At 38.0% G+C, this 18,022-nt stretch overlaps 1 protein-coding gene across 1 annotated transcript in view; it reads left to right on the forward strand.

Moving 5' to 3' along the window:
* Window positions 1-18,022, forward strand: part of LOC126100331 (SID1 transmembrane family member 1-like) — a 147,293-nt gene that overhangs the window by 93,204 nt on the left and 36,067 nt on the right. The window contains exon 15 of the mRNA XM_049910944.1: window positions 10,362-10,475. Coding sequence (XP_049766901.1) covers window positions 10,362-10,475 — 114 coding nt within the window. The remainder of the gene's footprint in view (window positions 1-10,361; window positions 10,476-18,022) is intronic.

Genomic DNA, 18,022 nt, shown 5'->3' on the forward strand with positions numbered 1-18,022 from the left:
GATGTCATGCTAGAGAAGCTGGTGCATATGAATGAAACGTGAAACTATTTCCTAACATAAAGCTTTTTGCTTGTAGTAGGCCTAATAGGCATTTGATATTGATACTTATTGGATTATATTCTGTCGTGTTATAAAAATGACCATTTGTGCCAAAATAGTCTCGTTTATTTGGTGTGTTATAAAATTGCTGCCATATTAGAAAGGCCTATTTTGTTTTATCTAGCAGACAGTGATAAAATAGACGTAATCAGATCAAGAAACCACACCAGTCTTGGGTATTATTTGTATTAACAGCTTTTTCAGTATTAGATAACTACATTTTGATTTTCCATGTAGCAAAACGTTTGACAAACTTTGATGAGGTAAAAGATTCTTTCACAGAAAGGAAAACACGCCATGTAAAGCTGTAGCAAGATTAGAAAGGAAAAAATGCTAGGAGCTAAGGTTTGAAGAAATGTATAATTTCTTGCTTATCTCTTGTCAGTACTGGTTTTATATATCCTATATTTAATTTTATGACACACAAAACAGCAAGTTATTAACTAATGGGCAATGAAGAGTTCAGATTTTCCGAAGAGTTCTTGTTCTCTCGATTACAAATAATCCCATCCGCTATTAATTGCGAGATTTTTTTTTAAGAGAGGCAGGCTGCCAAACCGGCCGACTGGGAGCAGGAGAGGCACCACAGGACATTTCGATTTCCACTCTCCTGAATATAGTTTGGACGTGCAGTAGAAAAATGCTTTATGAAGAGGCATGGAACTTCACTTGGGCATACTTAAGACCAAATAAAATGTCTTACAGTTCCTCGAATACATATGTTTTATGTTTCAGACTTTTCAAAAAGATGTGCGCTAGATGAACATATTTTGAAAATTCGATTTTTTTTAGTATTGACCCAGTTCGCAAATGTCGTAGATCCGGGGCTGATGCGCAGAGCAATCTGAGCTATAGTGGGTAGTCTCCACGTGACCCGTGTTTACGTTCAGTGATTTTGCTGTTTCCCCTTCGTTTACTCTCACATCAAATGAAAACAAAATGGATATCCGTGGCCGTGAGCTATCAAGTGAATTAAAACACATTCACATAATTACTAAAGGCTTAAATATGTCATTAGTTTCAGATTTTATTTTATTTCCACCTTTCTGACAGTCAAGCATTAATCACCTTGCGGAACAATGTTTGCTAAAGAAATTTGACTTTTGCTAATCTTTTCCACAGAGGCAGTCAATGTATCTGAAACGAAATGTTTAATTCCACAGTACTGGGTAGTTTCAACTGTTCGCTGCATTTCAAGTGCACGTTTTCATTTTCTAGCACGTATGGCATTATGTCATAATAAAGAACCAAACATGATATAATACAGTACTGGTGCTCCAAGAAAATTTACATCCTGAAAACCACACTTAAAAGCTTAATATCAGGTCGGGGTCTACGGTACTTCATTGGGAATCTGGACATACGAGTGTGCCTTTAAGTATGCACTTTAAATGTGCACATTTTAATATGGTTCACGAAATTCCGATGCTCTTGCAGTATCATTTTTCATTTATGATCTTTTACACGTACGTACATACGGGCTTCCTACGTCATGATATCTACCCAAGCGCGGTGTCGCCTGTTACCTGAGCTCTCTGGCAACTGCTGAAACGAACCTATTTGTAACAGGTCGCGGGAAAATATTACGATTGGTGGTTTGAAAAGCGTTACTTTCAAAGTAAATATCCTTTTACGTAAGTTGAACTACGTACAAGAATGGACCGTGAATTTATTAAATCACAAAGTGTTTGACTCTCATTTAAAAATCAGGTGTCTGATGACGAGCCATTTAGAAGCATTTCGAACCCTCGAACCCTGAAGATCAGACATTTATGTCATTATTAAAAATTTTACAGGCACATTTGTATGATATCTCTTAAAGTGTAACGCGCGCAAAAAAGATCAACAGTATATGCGAAAGCTTAGCTTCCCTTGCAGCTTGAGACCAATATTTTATGTGAAAGCTTTGCTTTTCTTGTAACGACACTATGTATATTAATTTAAACTATTAACTTTCCCTGTTTGGCGCGCTACTTAAGACTGATGTTGCTATTGGCTGACTACATCACGTGTCCTATGCTCTGAATATCCTCTGTCATCGAAATCACATGACATGAGTTGCGAACGGCTTACAAAAGCGCATCGAAATCTCGGTTTCAATGGTTCGGAAAGTAACATGCGGTGTTTGGTGGATTTTCTAATGTATGTTTTCGTAATAAGAAAATACGCAGCGTACATGTTGCTGCACATCAAAGATATTTCCAAAACGCGTCTTTTTCTCTGAGTTTCGTTTTCTAAAGTGCCAGGAAATTGTATGCCCGTGTACAAAACCATAACCATTCAAAGGAGTGATAGGGGAAAATATACTGTCATCCGGGAGAAAGTGTGTTTTTAACCGGGAAATCCGGGAAAAATCCGGGAATTTTTTTTCCTTGTCCACGTAGACACCCTGGTAGTGTCCCACCACAAGACATTCATTACTCGTGCAAGACATTCTTACCAAGTCCCGTAAGATTTTGGGGAATATGTGTGCATCCGCACAGAAGAAGACGGAGTATATAGTTCTTTCGGACATGTCCGAAAGAACAGACACTATATCCATATAAGTATATAGTTCTGGCAACACCGGCCGTGACCTCCTTCTTGTGTGCGGATGCACACATATTCTCCGAACTCTTACAGAACTTGGTAAGAATGTCTTCCACGAGTAATGAGTGTCTTGTGGTGGGACACTATGAATGTAGCGTTGGGACACACAAGGTGAGAATGTGGGTGTCACGGGAGGCGTGCGCGAGATACTCCTTGCAGTCGCGCTATCCTCTGTGCCCTTGGTGGCTCAGATGGATAGAGCATCTGCGATGTAAGCAGGAGATCCCGGGTTCGAGTCCTGGTTGGGGCACACATTTTCACCTATCCCCATTGATATATATCAATGCCCGTTAGCAGCTGAAGGTGTTAATGCAATTCTAATTTTGTTCTAGACAGCTGCAGGTCATCAATGGTGTCTGTTCTTTTGGACATGTCTGAAAGAACAGACACTATATCCATATAAGTATCCCTGATCTGTCTGTGTGTGTGTGCACCCCTCTTCAGTCTCAGCATTTCTTCACATTAACTACTCCTTTCTTCACTCCATTACGACATCTATTTTTCGTTGTCCCCCTCCCAACTTTATCACATAAAATGCACTTAGCTTTTTGCTTTTATTAATTCATGCACAATGTTTTAGCAGTAATCTCTATGTTGCACGTTACCCTGTCTTCCACCTTTAAGTGCTCAGGTTTTCAAATCTCATTCGGTGCAGTCCCCAACAATCAATCTTTCCTTCTCATCCTGTCTGGTAAGTCTCCTGTGATCTCTGGTTCTGGGTGACTTTTCTGAACTCTACCGCTTTTCCTAAGCCTTCACCCCTCTTCCTTCCCCTTCAACCTCTCTCCCAGAAGGAGCCACTGACTCCGAAAGCTTGTATATGTAATACTTTGCATATGTCTATTTTCTTTCCACCACTTGGTGAGTAAATTTTTTATATCCCAAATTATTGCATCATAGATATCATAGTAAGGATTCCAAATTCCTCATAAAAATTTCAGAATTTGCCACTAGGGATCTTTTTACAGTTACAATTAAAAGTTATGCATTTTTCAGCATTGACTCACAAACACAAACTTGTATGGGCTACCGTATTTACTCGAATCAAAGCCGCACTTTTTTGTCGGTTTTTGTTATCCAAAACACCGCCTGCGGCTTAGAATTGAGTGCAAAGTAAGCGGAAGTTCTGAAAAATTTGGTAGGTGCCGCCACAACTAACTTCTACTGTCGAATATATGTAGTGCTACACAGGCATGCCTTGCAAGCACAAAGATAAATACTGGCGCCAAAACCTCTGTGTCAGTAAATAAATTAATAAAAAGGTGGAAGACGAGCTTTTTTTCTCTGCCCCGAGTTTTGACCACTGCATTTTCATACATTATCCGACGAAGTAAATACAAATTCCGTATTGTTCATCTTCGAATGTAGCAGCATTTCAATGTATTACGAAAATCCGACTGGCAAGACTGTTTGGGATGTTTGTCAATATGGCCAACTCTACGTTCTGAATTTTTTCCTACCTGTGAGAAGAGATGGTTGCTAATAGGATCTTTTATGAATTGTGAATCACATGCAGTATTCTCTTCACCATAAGAATAATTCGAATATAAACATTTTGCCATGTATTTGTTTCGTGTTTGTTGCTATCTCATTTAAATCCTGTCTGCCTAATAAACTATGAAACTACAGTGAGACAACAGCAAATGCGGAAGAATATACAAATCATGTCATGTTTATATTCGTATGCCTAATAGTAATACAGTCAGAAATGAAGCACGGCAATTAACTAGATATTTAAATCTAAAACGACTCTAATTTCTGTGCAGAATGTAATGTACTAAAGAGGCGTCTGCAAAGATTTTCAAATGGAGAAATCTTTCGCTAAACTCTCGTTCAGAACATCTTCTATCATACGCAGTCTATTATTTGGTTCTTGTTGATCATTATCAAAGAAAGAAGCAGTGTAAGTAACAACAAATAGCAGTCTCTTGCCATTGTTTCGCTAATGAGACGATTCCTCTCTTTTTTTTTTTTTAAATTGTAAGCGGCGGTAGTGCGCACAAAAGCAAGCCATGCCGCGAGCAGCGACAGGCCGTAAACACTCATTATCAGAATGCGACAAACAATGCATGACATAGTACAGTAATGCATTTTCAGTTTAGAGTGATGTAAACACCTATAACAAAGAGAATGGCACCTATCAGATCAAAGAAAAATAAGTAATGAATTCAAACTAGATGAAGTACATGAAAAAGGAAGGGTACCCGTATAAATACGGACGGAGCGCCTGACGCATAGCAATGGCTGCTACCTGGTAAAGCTTAACTTCTAAGCTTATGACTCGAACCAAATTACTGTAGCTGTATCATCATTCATTTGACCTAAATTGTGTCTCATATTACAATGGACCAACTTTGTTTCGATTTGGAGGTGCGGCCTAAAACTTTTCTCTCCCCTTGAATTTCGAGTCTCAAATTTCAGGTGCGGCTTAGATTCGGGGAAATTTTTTTTCCTCGATTTCGAATCTCATTTTTCGGGTGCAGCTTAGATTCGAGTGCAGCTTAGATTCGAGTAAATACGGTAATCACTACAAAATATTCTTGTCTCAAAGTTTTTTAACTCGTGTTCTGCCTTAATACAAGGTATGATTGGAAAGTTTTAAGAATGGGCATGTAATTGTACGATGGTGGTACTTACATGCTACTGTGATGCATCTCCTTCAAAATAGTCCCCTTCTGACGGAACACATTGACTCCAACGGTGTTTCCACTTTTGGAAACATTCCTGGAAACTTTTTTCCTGAAGCGTGTTAAGGACGCTCTCCGTATTTGCCTGGATGTTTTCAGTTGAGTCAAATTGCCTGCCTTTCAGTGAAAATTTCAGTTTAGGAAACAGGTAGAACTTTGCAGGGGCCTAATCAGGGGAATATGGCAGTTGTGGAAGCACAGAAATTTTGAAATGCTCAAGGGCATTTATAGTATTCCTGGTTAATTGTCTGTCCTCCAAGGATAAATTCGTGATGAACAATACCAGCAGAGTAAATAAAAAAAATCACCAACATTGTCTTCACCTTCGACCAACTTTGCCATGCTTTTTTCGGTCATGGTGAACCTGGAGTCTTCCACTGCAAAGACTGCACTTTGGTTTCAGGATCATATCCATATATCCACTATTTGTCACCTGTAATTACCCTATTTAACAAATCTGAGCTATTTTCAGTCCAGTTAATCAGTTCTTGGCACACTTCGAGTCGGTATTGTCTCTGGTCACTTGACAACACTTTTGAAATGAATTTTGTGGACACTTGATGCATGTTCAGATCTTCAGTTAAAATTACCTGAACTGCATAGAAACTTAAATTAAGTTCATCAGCCATCTCCGTAATTTTAAGTCTACAATCAGAGTGTACAAAGTTGCAAACTTTCACAACATTTTCATTCGTTTTTGAGATGGAAGGACGGCCAGACCGTGGTTAATCTTCAAATGATTCATGGCCATTTTTAAATCTCTTGGACCAGACAAAAACATTTGACTGGCTCATACAATCATTTCCAAAAGCTGTTTTTAATAGTTCGTAAGTCTCAGAAGCTAATTTCTCGGTTTTAAAACAAAATTTCGCACAAACTCGTTGCTCCGTTTTTACGTCCATTTTCATGCAGACAGAATCTGGCAACAAGCCCTAACAGACCCGCACTCAACCAGCTGCCGCAACTAACTGAATAAAAGAAACACAGTTTCCTGTCAGAGGGTGTTCAAGGACAAGGCAATGAGTCTCTCCCCACCCTCCATGTACCTGCCTGCCAAACCAGTTATCAGTAGCGGATCCATTCTTAAAACTTTCCAATCACACTGTGTATATATAACAAATCCTCCTTTAGTTATGCAGGAGTAAGCTGCTAAGAGTGTAATCTTTTATATAAAACTTATCTAACCCCGTTGTTATGTTGTACTCAAATAGGCAAAGAAGCATGTCTCTCTTTTCAGAGCTCCCTAACGTTTCCAAATAGACACAAAACTCTTCTACCTTTTTACTCAGTCCTCTAAGATTTTGATGAAATGAGCTAACCTTACCTTTCTTTGCATCCTTGAGTATTTTTAGGTCTCTCTTGTTATTGTCACTTCTTTAAAAACAGGTTGCCTGAATCCTGATTTAAATGGACTGAAAAATACAGATACGAAAACACAGATGAGAAGTTCAACATATTTATTGATATGTTTACGTATTATTTTAAGATGTCATTTCCAGCTAAAAATCAGAAAATCAAGTGTAGTAGGCTTAAGAGAAAAAATTGCTGGTTGACAACAGGTATAAAAAAGTCATGTGCTGAAAAATGAAGATTATATGAGATCTCCAAGTCTTCCATAGTATCTAAAGAATTCCTTGAATATTTCAAGAATTATAAAATGATACTTAAAAAAGTGATCAAAGAAGCTAAAGTAATGGCAAATGACTGCTATATAAATAACTGCAGGAAGTCGTTTCGTGTATGGAAGTGAAACATGGACGATAAATAGTTTGGACAAGAAGAGAATAGAAGCTTTTGAAATGTGGTGCTACAGAAGAACGCTGAAGATTAGATGCATAGATCACATAACTAATGAGGAGGTATTGAATAGAATTGGGGAGAAGAGGAGTTTGTGGCACAACTTGACAAGAAGAAGGGACCGGTTGGTAGGACATGTTCTGAGGCATCAAGGAATCACAAATTTAGTATTGGAGGGCAGCGTGGAGGGTAAAAATCGTAGGGGGAGACCAAGAGATGAATACACTAAGCAGATTCAGAAGGATGTAGGTTGCAGTAAGTACTGGGAGATGAAGAAGCTTGCACAGGATAGAATAGCATGGAGAGCTGCATCAAACCAGTCTCAGGGCTGAAGACAACAAGAACAACAACAACAACAACAAAATGAAAGCTTTATGGAGTATAGTGAAACAGCAAACTGATAATGTTCCTCCTCAAAATTCCAATATTAAATTGAATTGTTAATGACAAAGATTAATGATCCTAAAGAAATAGCAAATGTGTTCAGTACTTATAAAGCATTATATGTGAGCAATTAATCAGTGAAATCAGACCTAGCAATACAAACTGCCCAGTATCATCTGTAAATACCAACATAAATCCTACTTCACTGTTTCTCTTTCCAACAACCCAGAAAGAAGTCCTGTCAGTTATCAGAACTTTAAAAGCGAACCGTTCCACTGGTATAGATTGCATCCCAGACAGCCGTATTCAAAAATGTGGAGATCTCATTATTGAACCATTAGCTCACCTATATAATAGTTCCTTTCAAATCAGAATTTTTCTGTCATGCCTAAAAACAACTAAGCTCAAACCACTATTCAAAAAAGGTAAAAAGGATGAAGTGGCTAACTACAGGCCCATTGCTCTACTATATGTATTCTCAAAAATTGTAGAAAAAATTTTGTGAAGAAGATTACGGTAGTAGATTTTCTGGAAGAGCACAAAATACTATCCAAAGCACAACATGGTTTCAGGAAAGGCCGATCAACTGATACAGGAATTTTTGAACTATTAAGTGAAGTACTTCAGAATGTAGATAATGGCGAAAATGTCATTGGAATATGTCTAGATCTCTCTAAGGCTTTTGATATTATAGATCTCCCAAAACTGTTGCCTAAGCTTGACAACATGGGGATGTGCAACATCAAAATTTCATCAAACTCACTCAACACTATTCAAACTATGAAACCATTAAATATGGAGTGCCACAAGGTTCAGTTCTGGGACATCTCCTATTTCTGTTATATGTGAATGGCCTAAACAAATTATGTGAGCACATCATCCAGTTTGCTGATGATACAAGGGTGCTAGTGAGTGGGAAAGAAATGGAAATGCTTTGAAGTCTACAACAGACACACAGAACAATATTGAAAACTGGTTCAGTCACAACAAATTGGTAATAAATGCAAGTAAGATGGTGCCACTAAATTTCTATAATGTGAAAAAAGGTGAGCAAACTATTCAGATATCTGACAAAGACCTTCAGAATGTAGGCAACATTAAGTTCTTGGGAGTATAGCTTCAAGATAACCTTAAAAGGGAGACGCATATTGAAAAAGTCTGTCAGAAATTAAGCACTGCATGCTACTTAGTGAGGATATTAGAGGGATACTGCAACAAAGATTCTCTGAAAACTGTGTATTGTGCCTATATATACTCACAACTGAAATATGAAATTATTTTCTGGAGTAACTCTTCCCTTAGCCAAAAGCTCTTAAGGCTAGAAAAAAGAATTATAAGAATAATGGAAGGTGTAAAATGGACCAAAATGTGTAGACCACTCTTTAAAAAGCTAGAAATCCTCCCACTTCCATGTATATATGTGTATGAGATAACTGTGTTTGTGAAAAAATATTCAATGGAACATCCCACTCTCTTCCATAAAAGTGAAAATATCCACTCCTATAACACCAGGCAAAAAGGAAACTTTCATTTAGAGCCCACCAACAGCACCCTGAATAAAAAAGGAACCCTGTATTATGGGAAAGTTATTTATAATAAACTTCCCCCACAAATTAAATCAATAAATGACCTGGCAAATTTCAAGTCAACTGCTAAGCCATATATGACTCATCACTGCTTCTATAGCCTCGATGAATTCCTTCAGGAAGTTCACTAACGATTTGTGTCTTTTGCTTTAGTGATGTATCATATAAATGTTACTAGAACTTTAATGATTTACCATGTATATGTGGCAAATATTAAACTGCCAGTACAGTACATGCTCTTTCTGCTGAAAAATATCTACTCTTTATTTTCGTACAATATTTGCTCTGTATATTGTAACTCAGTGATCATTTAATGCAGAAATAATGAACTTAATGCAAATTTAATATTATATTTTGTTATACGTTGACTTGTCCTACACCAGAATGTTCTATTTGTGTACTATATGATTACCAGGACCAATAAAACTCTACTCCTCTCTACATCTAAAACAGGTACCTCTCTGAAACCAATAACCACAGGTATCTTGCTTTGTGTTATGGTGGCCCACTGTATATCTGCCAGAAGCTAAGCGAACCTTTCTTTCCGTCTCTTTTTCAGGTGTAAGCCATGTAGTATATCCTCATCTCCCAATTATAGCAACAAGCAATGCACTCGTATGAAATTTCATGTCAGTCAGCAGCAGCCTGCTCAACTTAGTTTTCACATGGCTCAAAGCACTGTTGGCCCAGGGCTGCTCGCAATGTTGCAGGACCTCCACAAAACTCACATTTTTGTGAGTAGTTGCTACTCCTATTTCATCCAGGTCACCTCTAATGCTGTAATTACTGTCCTTAGCCAGGCTGTGCGTTGCTCCACCTCATACAATAACCTGATCCTCTGTGCTAAAATCTGTGCATGAATTTCCTATATCCTGTGTTACATTGGCTTCATGATACTCGTGACTTATCACCCTGTTCATAATTTGTTTGTAAACTTATTTGTATCTTGCAGCATATGATAACACCAGTGTCACCTTTAAAAATTTATGTAACTGCTTGTTGTTTAGAATTTAGTCTCCAAATGATAGCAATTCACTGAAACTAGTGATAGAACACAAATTATCATGTTAAATAGAAGCTTTTGGTGGTTTGAAAGACATCATTTATTAATTACATCAAATCATAATTTATGAAAATAAAATAACATAAAATTAATCACTGTAAGTTTTAGGATTGCTCTTATATGCCTCACTTAGTGATAAAGAAATTTTTATTACAGCTAACACCAGCACAGTCTCGCCAGTATAATCAACCGTGTGAGATCTTAGATTTCTATGATAAGCATGATATATGGCACTTCTTGTCTGCTGCAAGCATGTTCTTTTCATTTATGGTAAGTACATTGGGAAATTAATGCAGCCCTACTAATTTTCCAATAGTGTGAAATGTGACTTGATTTTCGTAGACAGAAACTACATAGATATTACTTTTATTTTAAACATTACTGCCTCTAAAGTTAAATGTGTTATTATCATTTTAATTTCTTGTTATTTGCATATAATTCTTGTGCTGTCCTAAAGGAGTAAAGTGCTGCATTTCATTTTACCATTTCAATGGACAGAAAAGTTACTCAGGCACTCTGTCAGTCTTGGGTACATTAATAGGACTACTATGACCAGTCACCTTGTTTTTTAACTGTTACAGCAGAGACCTACTAATCCGAACATTCGGTTAATCCAAACATGAAAAATGTTAGTCTAAGTATGGAAAACTGTGTGGTAAACTGCTGTACATACAAACTATTTTAATTTACACAGTACAGTAAACATGTATTAGAAAAATTGGCAAGAAAATATTAGGTTTAAACAATGCATAACAATGAAAGAAAAACTGTCAAACTTACTAAAATACTGCGGACATTTTATCCCTGCTTTTTAGATGACAAAAACTCAGTCATTGTTTTTTGGCATAATGAAGCCAGTCTTTTATATGACACATAGTTGTGCCATCGTCCCATAAACATCAAATCAGCATGTGTAGCAGTGGGCTGTTGCTCCAAATAACATAGTGCAAAGTCAAGGGCTTATGCTGCGTCACTGGGTGGCACCAGCTCTCCTTTGTCGCTTTCAGGCTCATTGTCACTTCCATCACAGCAGTCCACTTCTTCCTGGTCTTGAATCACAGCAGAAACTAAATCAGAGTCAGTAAGGTTCTCCACACATGCTCCATCTGCTGCCATCCACTTGTCTACGTCCCCGTCACTAGCTTCCAGGGATTGTCTGTATCATTTGTAATAGATTTTCGTCTTCATTTTCAACTAGATTGTCCTGAAATTCAAAAGATGCCCACAGTTTTCTCCACGATTTTCTCAGAGTATTTTGTGAAATATTCAGCCATTCCTCAGCGGCCCAATAAACAACATCCTTCACATTGGTATTTTTTATTTTGTCCACTAAAGGAATGCTATCATCTTGGATCAGCTTTCTTAAAAATTGTTTTCTGTATATCAGTTTTAATGTTTGCAGTACACTCTGGTCCATCGGCTGTAGAATTGGTGTAACATTTGGTGGCAAAAACTTCACCACACTTTCTCCATCACATAATTCCTCAGTGCTGGGGTGAGGTGGCGCGCTATCAGTCAAAAGGTTTGCACGGGGAGACAAATGATTTTCCTTAGAAAACCATCGAACAGAGGGAACAAACTGGCCATGAAACCATTCTTTGAAAAGCTTACCATCCATCCATGCTTTCTTCTGGTTGCAATAATATATGGGCATGGTCTTCATGTTGCAGTTTTTAAAAGCTCTGGGCCTAGCAGATTTGCCGATCAGCATTAGAGGCAGCTTGTGATTACCAGCAACATTGCTGCATGCTAATAAAATCACACGATCTTTGCACATTTTAAAGCCAGGTCCATGGTCTTCTGCTTTTGATGCCAGGCTTTTTGTTGGCAATGCCCTAAAATTAAGGCTAGTCTCGTCAGCGTTATAAATTTGTTGGGGAGAATACTTTCCTTCTTTTATCATTTTTTCAAACCCACCCAAGTATTTCTTCATTGCATCACGGTCAGGAGGAAGCTTCTCTCCAGTAATTGTTAGCTGACGGATTCCATGACATTTTTTGAATCTGTCCAACCAACCCGTACTCACACTAAAAGACTCATCACTACTCATTAACTTGTTCAGATAAACAGCCTTCTCCTGAACTAGTGCTCCACTCAAAGGAGTTCCCCTTTCTTGTCTTCCAATCACAAATGGTTGCTTTACCAACACCCAGTTCTGTTGCCAGTTTAGATACATTCTCACCATTGTCTATCCTCTTTGAAGCATTCAGTTTTTCTTTGAGAGTTAACGTTGTAAATTTCCATTTACTCATGACAAAAATATGTACACCATTACACGCGAATAAATACAATACAACTGTTTCACGTGCCAGCGATCGATAACTAACACAGGGTGTATACGACCCGGGACAACCGGGAAATCCGGGAAAAACCCGGGAATTTTTTCATCTGGGAGAAAACTGGGAAAAACCCGGGAATTTATCAGAATTCCGGGAATTTTTCATTGTTTTAGCTTTCAGTTAAATTTTTGTAATTTGGACTGGAGAATAGATTCTCTAGCAAAGAATGTTGTTATATCCTGCTACTGGAGAATGGTACTGCAACAGTAAAATATAAACGAGAGGAAAAAAAATAAAACTTTAGTGGCAAAGGAAATGTGCAATTTACAACAACAAAAAACTGTGCACGCACAAGCGTCTGCAAATAGCAAAAACATGTCAAATGCCGTAGGGCGCAGACTGTAATTCTTCGTAACAATAAACTGCTTGCTATGAGCATGACATCACAACTGTTCACATTAGGTTCGTTTGACCAATTGCCAGCGGTCTGTTGCGCATGCGCATTTGACTCGCATACTAGCAGTACCTTCTCCCGCTACTTGAAGTTTGGCTGTTAGCTGTATCGGTAGTAGCAGCAGCAAGCAGCCAGATGCAAACGAGAAAAATTTTGCTCGCACGCCCTAGCTGCCAGATTCACGCTTGTACTGAGCTGTCTGAGTTGTAGTGGGGAGGGGGTTAACCTCCACGTTAGCCGTGTTATCGTTAAGTGATTTCACTGCTTCTCTTCCTGTACAGCTCCCATGTCAAATGAAAACAAAACGGATTTCTGTAGCCGGGAGCTATCAAGCGAATTAAAATACATTCACATAATTACGGAGGGCGAAAATATATTATTAATTTCAGTTTTCTGATTTTATTTTGTTTCCAAGTTAGTAGCAGTCAAGCATTTGCAGAGCAGTGAAGTTATTTTTGCAAGTTTGCTAAAGAAATTTGGCTTTATTAATCTTTCCGCCGAGGCAATCATTTTATTTGAAACGAAGTGTTTCATTCTACAGTATTGGCTAGTTCCAACTGTTCGCTGAATTTCAAGTGCACGTTATCATCTTCTGCCATATATGGCATTATGCCGTAATAAAGAACCAAAAATGAGATCGTAGAGTACTGGTACTCCAAGAAAATTTACATCCCAAAAACCACACTGAAAAGCTTAATATCAGATGGGACCTACTTCATTGTGAATCTGGAAAAAGCCAATTTGCACTTCAAGCCGAATTATGCATTTTAGTATGGTTTACGAAATTCTGATGCTCTTTGGAGTATCCTCTGATGCACTGTTTCTTTTATGGTGTAATGTAAGCTCTCTTAGTGCTTTATACACACGAACATACGGGCTTCCTACACCACTGCAGTTGCACACGCACAATAATGCCTGTTTTCTGGCGCTCTCTGGCAACTGGTAAATCGAATATATTTCTCACAGTCTCCGGATAGTATTACGAACGGTAGTTAGAAAAGCGTTACTTTCAAAGTAAATTTCTTTTTACGCAATATGAATTGTGTTACGTGTGAGAAAGTGGGATGGATATCTAAATCACAGAGCGTTCGAAACTGAACAGTTTGAGGACCAGCCACTAACAAGAATTTGGAGCCGAGACATTTATGTCATAATTTTAAATTTTTGTGGCACATTTGTGTGATGTGTCTTAAAGTATAACACACGCAAAAAAAGATCAATATTACATGTGAAAGCTTAGGGTCTGTTGTAGCGTGTTAACCTTAGAGACTAACATTATATGTGAAAGCTTAGCTTTTCTTCTAGATATACGGTACTGTGTACATTAATGTAAACCGTTAACTTTTCCTCTTGCGTGCTCGCGCTATGTAACCAGTGATCTTGCTATTGGCTGACTATAACACGTGTCATATGCTCTGAATAGCTGCTGTCATCGGTTGACGAGATCTCGTGGCTTGAGATATGATTAGCTTACAAAAGAACATCGCAACCTCGGTTTCAACGCTCCGGAAACTAACGCCCTGTGTTTGGTGCAATTCGCATTTATACTTTAGCAATGCGAAAATATGCAACGTATATTTTTCTGCAAATCAAAGGTCTTTCCAAAACTTCTCTCCTTTTTTTTAAAAGTCTCTCCAAAACTTCTTTGACCCGTCTTTTCTTTTTTTTCCGGGAAGTTCTATGCAATTGTATAAAACGTTAACCATTTAAAGGATTGATAAGTTTTACAGTTCCGAGGGAAAATCTACGGAAAACCTACTGTCACTTAGAACAGAAAAAGTGTATTTTCGCCTGGGAAAAAGCATATTTTTTAAACGGGATATCCGGGAGAAATCCGGGAATAATCTGGGAATTTTTTTTTCCTTGTCCCTGTATACACCCTGTAACATAACCGAGAGCTGTGTGAGCCAACTGGCAATGCACTGACCTCAGAACTACAAATGTCTCAACAGTGCACAACAACAAGGGCAGGGAGTGAGAGTGAGCCATTGTTCCAACACTATTTCCCATTTGCTACCATGGCCTAGCTCTTATCTGCTTGGTGTACTTCATTCTAGAAACTCTTCACCATAATTCCAGCTAATCCGAACAACTCGGTAATCTGAACAAGGTCCGGCCCCAGTCAGTTCGGATTAATGGGACGCTACTGTATTTGTTTACTACTCGTAATAAGTTTTGAGTTGGTAACCATCATTTTCAAATGGTCAGTTTAGTACCCAACAAGGTAATTTATTACTAGACTGAATGAATGAAGTAACTGCGCTGTGATGAAGTAAAAGTCATGTTCAGGCAAGGATATCAAGAGCAAGTGAATGTTCTGAAATCTTTCCATGCTGACATTTCAGCAGAAACAGAAGCAAAGTATAATGTGAGTCTGTGGCCTGTTGTGCAGCATGTTTTGTTATTCATAGTGGGCCTGAGGTGCTACTTATTGAACTCATATACTGGACCAGTCTACACCAGAGAGAAATGTAATAGCCAGGTGACTTTCCCCATTAATGCAGTCTACATCAACCATATCGATTTCACTTTCTGGTTTGACAGGACTTCGAATAATTCCATTTTCTCGTCACTGTCCATTAACAGTATCAAAATCAGGAAGGTACATTTTTTGTGTGTGTGTCGAACAGCATGCTAATAGTCCTTCAACTGTGTGAAAATAGAGAGTAAATGTTAATATTACTGATATCTGTTATGAGAAAACAGTTATGAAGGACAAAATACACTTAGGGGAACTGTGAAGCTGTTCAGTAGTTGTGTAAATAGGTGATGGCAATACAGAACTGAGAGCCCTATTTCTTTAGAAAAACAGTTTGCATGTATAATTATGAACTTTTTTTGTTCTATAAACATACCTGTTTTATGCAAATTCATGGATGAGTGGCATTATACGGCAGTTAATACAAATTTAAACTAGGGTTTGTGTGTGACGAGATCAAAGATACAATGCGTATCTGTCAAAAGCATTTGCATAAATTCGTTCTTTGTCGTTAGGTGACATAAATTTCAGGCATACAGTATGTGAATCAATGGACATAAAAGGGATGTAGGTAGCCAAGATGGGAGTGAGACAGGGTTATAGCCACCTCTGATGTTATGGCTGTACATTGAGCAAACAGTCAAGAAAATTGAAGACAAATAGAAAATCGAAGACCAATTTAGTAAGGAAATTAAATTTCAGGGAGATGAAAGAAAAATTTTCAGATTCGTGAATGACATTGTAATTATGTCGGAGACAGAAAATGACGTGGAAGTGTCATATCAGAGACAGCAAACGACATGGAAGTCTCGAAAAACGGTTGTAAGTTGAGCTCCTGGAGTAAGACAAGAGTTATGGAATGTAATCAGATTAAATCAGATGATGCTGAAGGAGTTCATTTAGGAAATGAAACACTAAAAGTAGTGTATGAGTTTTGCTATTTGGGCAGCAAAATAACTGATAGTGGCCGAAATAAATAGGATATAAAATGTAGACTGACAACGGCAAGAAAATCACTTCCAGAAATGATAAAGTTGTTAAAATGGAATATAAATTTAAATGTTAGAAAGTCTTTTCTGTAGATACTTGGCTAGAGGGTAGTCTTGTACAGAAGTGAAACATACAAAGAGAATAGAAGCTTGCTACAGAAATATGGCAAAGATTAAATGTTTAAATCATATAACTAATGGAAAGGATAGTTGCTACTCAATGTATAGCGGAGATGTTGAGTTGCAGATATGCACAAAAAAGATTGTTTGAAAGTGAGACTGTGGTTGTGTGTGTGTGTGTGTGTGTGTGTGTGTGTGTGAGTGTGTGTGTGTGGTGAGTAGCTACTGTCCTTTTCTTAACATTGTTAATGAATAGGTACTGAATAGAATGGGAAGGAAAAGAATTTATGGCATAACTTAACTAAAACAAGGACTCAGTTGATAGCACAAATCATGAGGCACAATTAAATACTGGACAGAAATGTGTGTGTGGGAGGAGGGGGGGGGGATTCTAGAGGAAGACAAAAGCTTCAATACAATACCTACAAAAGGATGTAGATTGCTGTAGTTATGCAGAGATGAAGAGGCTTACACAGGATAGATGACTGTGGAGAGCTGCATCAAACCCCATCTCTAGACACAAGACCACAACAACGCCACACGACAAAAGGATATTCATGTGCTCAAAAGAACTTTGCATAAAAGATGCCCTTGTTATAACAAACCTGAAAGCTAGCAGTGTAATTAGGTGATCTTTTTCCAAGCTTCAAGAATCTGATGAGGGTGTTTCTTTGCCGGTGTGTATCTCTGTGGCTCGTATATTTGATGAGCAGTGTTAAACAGAAGGTATGTTGGCTTCTGTACCCCATAGTGACATTGTGATTTTCGTGGTATAGCTACAGTTATTGCTGTTCTTCAGCATCGGGTTGAAAAGTGATTTCCTGCACTGCAGCCTGTCTACCCACGGTTATAGTCAGCAATAGCCCATGGAAACCCCATTTAGCAGTGAGCTGTTGACATGGCGGTCAACTCTGGTGGTGAGAATTCCCCCCCCCCCCCCCCACACACACACACACACACACACACACACACACACACACACACACAGAGGAGAGAAAAAAAGGGTTAAGGTTGGAAGAGTAAGTTTATCAAAATACCTGGTTAAGGAACAAAGGAACAACTGCTCATGAAGACAAAATAGAAATCAGTAAGAGGTGCAACAAATGTGATGTAAGTACTTGATAAATTAGGAGAGTATATATGTAGAATGATGTTTGTCTGTCAGTGGTAAGAGAAAGGGGTACAGGCAACATATGAGAAAGCAGAGGAATAGATGGAAAGGGTAAAGAGAAAGGCAAAGGAAAATTGTGAAAGTGAGGGGCTCTCCTGCAGAAATTGATACTACAAAATTTTAAATGCAGTTTATAATTTTCACCATCTTGATGAAGAAAACTACTTTGGTCTGTAGTAGATTGTGATGAACAGAAAAATAAAAATATTTCTGCACAAAACTGATTTGTCTAAGCCTATAATTTGGATAAATTATTAGACATACATGATAAAATGTGTTTTTACAAAGTAGCTGCTTCCTTTAATTTACTAGGTTATATTAAGCT

Source organism: Schistocerca cancellata, chromosome 9 (genome assembly GCF_023864275.1).
Source record: "Schistocerca cancellata isolate TAMUIC-IGC-003103 chromosome 9, iqSchCanc2.1, whole genome shotgun sequence".
In the NCBI taxonomy this organism is placed as follows: Eukaryota; Metazoa; Arthropoda; class Insecta; order Orthoptera; family Acrididae; genus Schistocerca; species Schistocerca cancellata.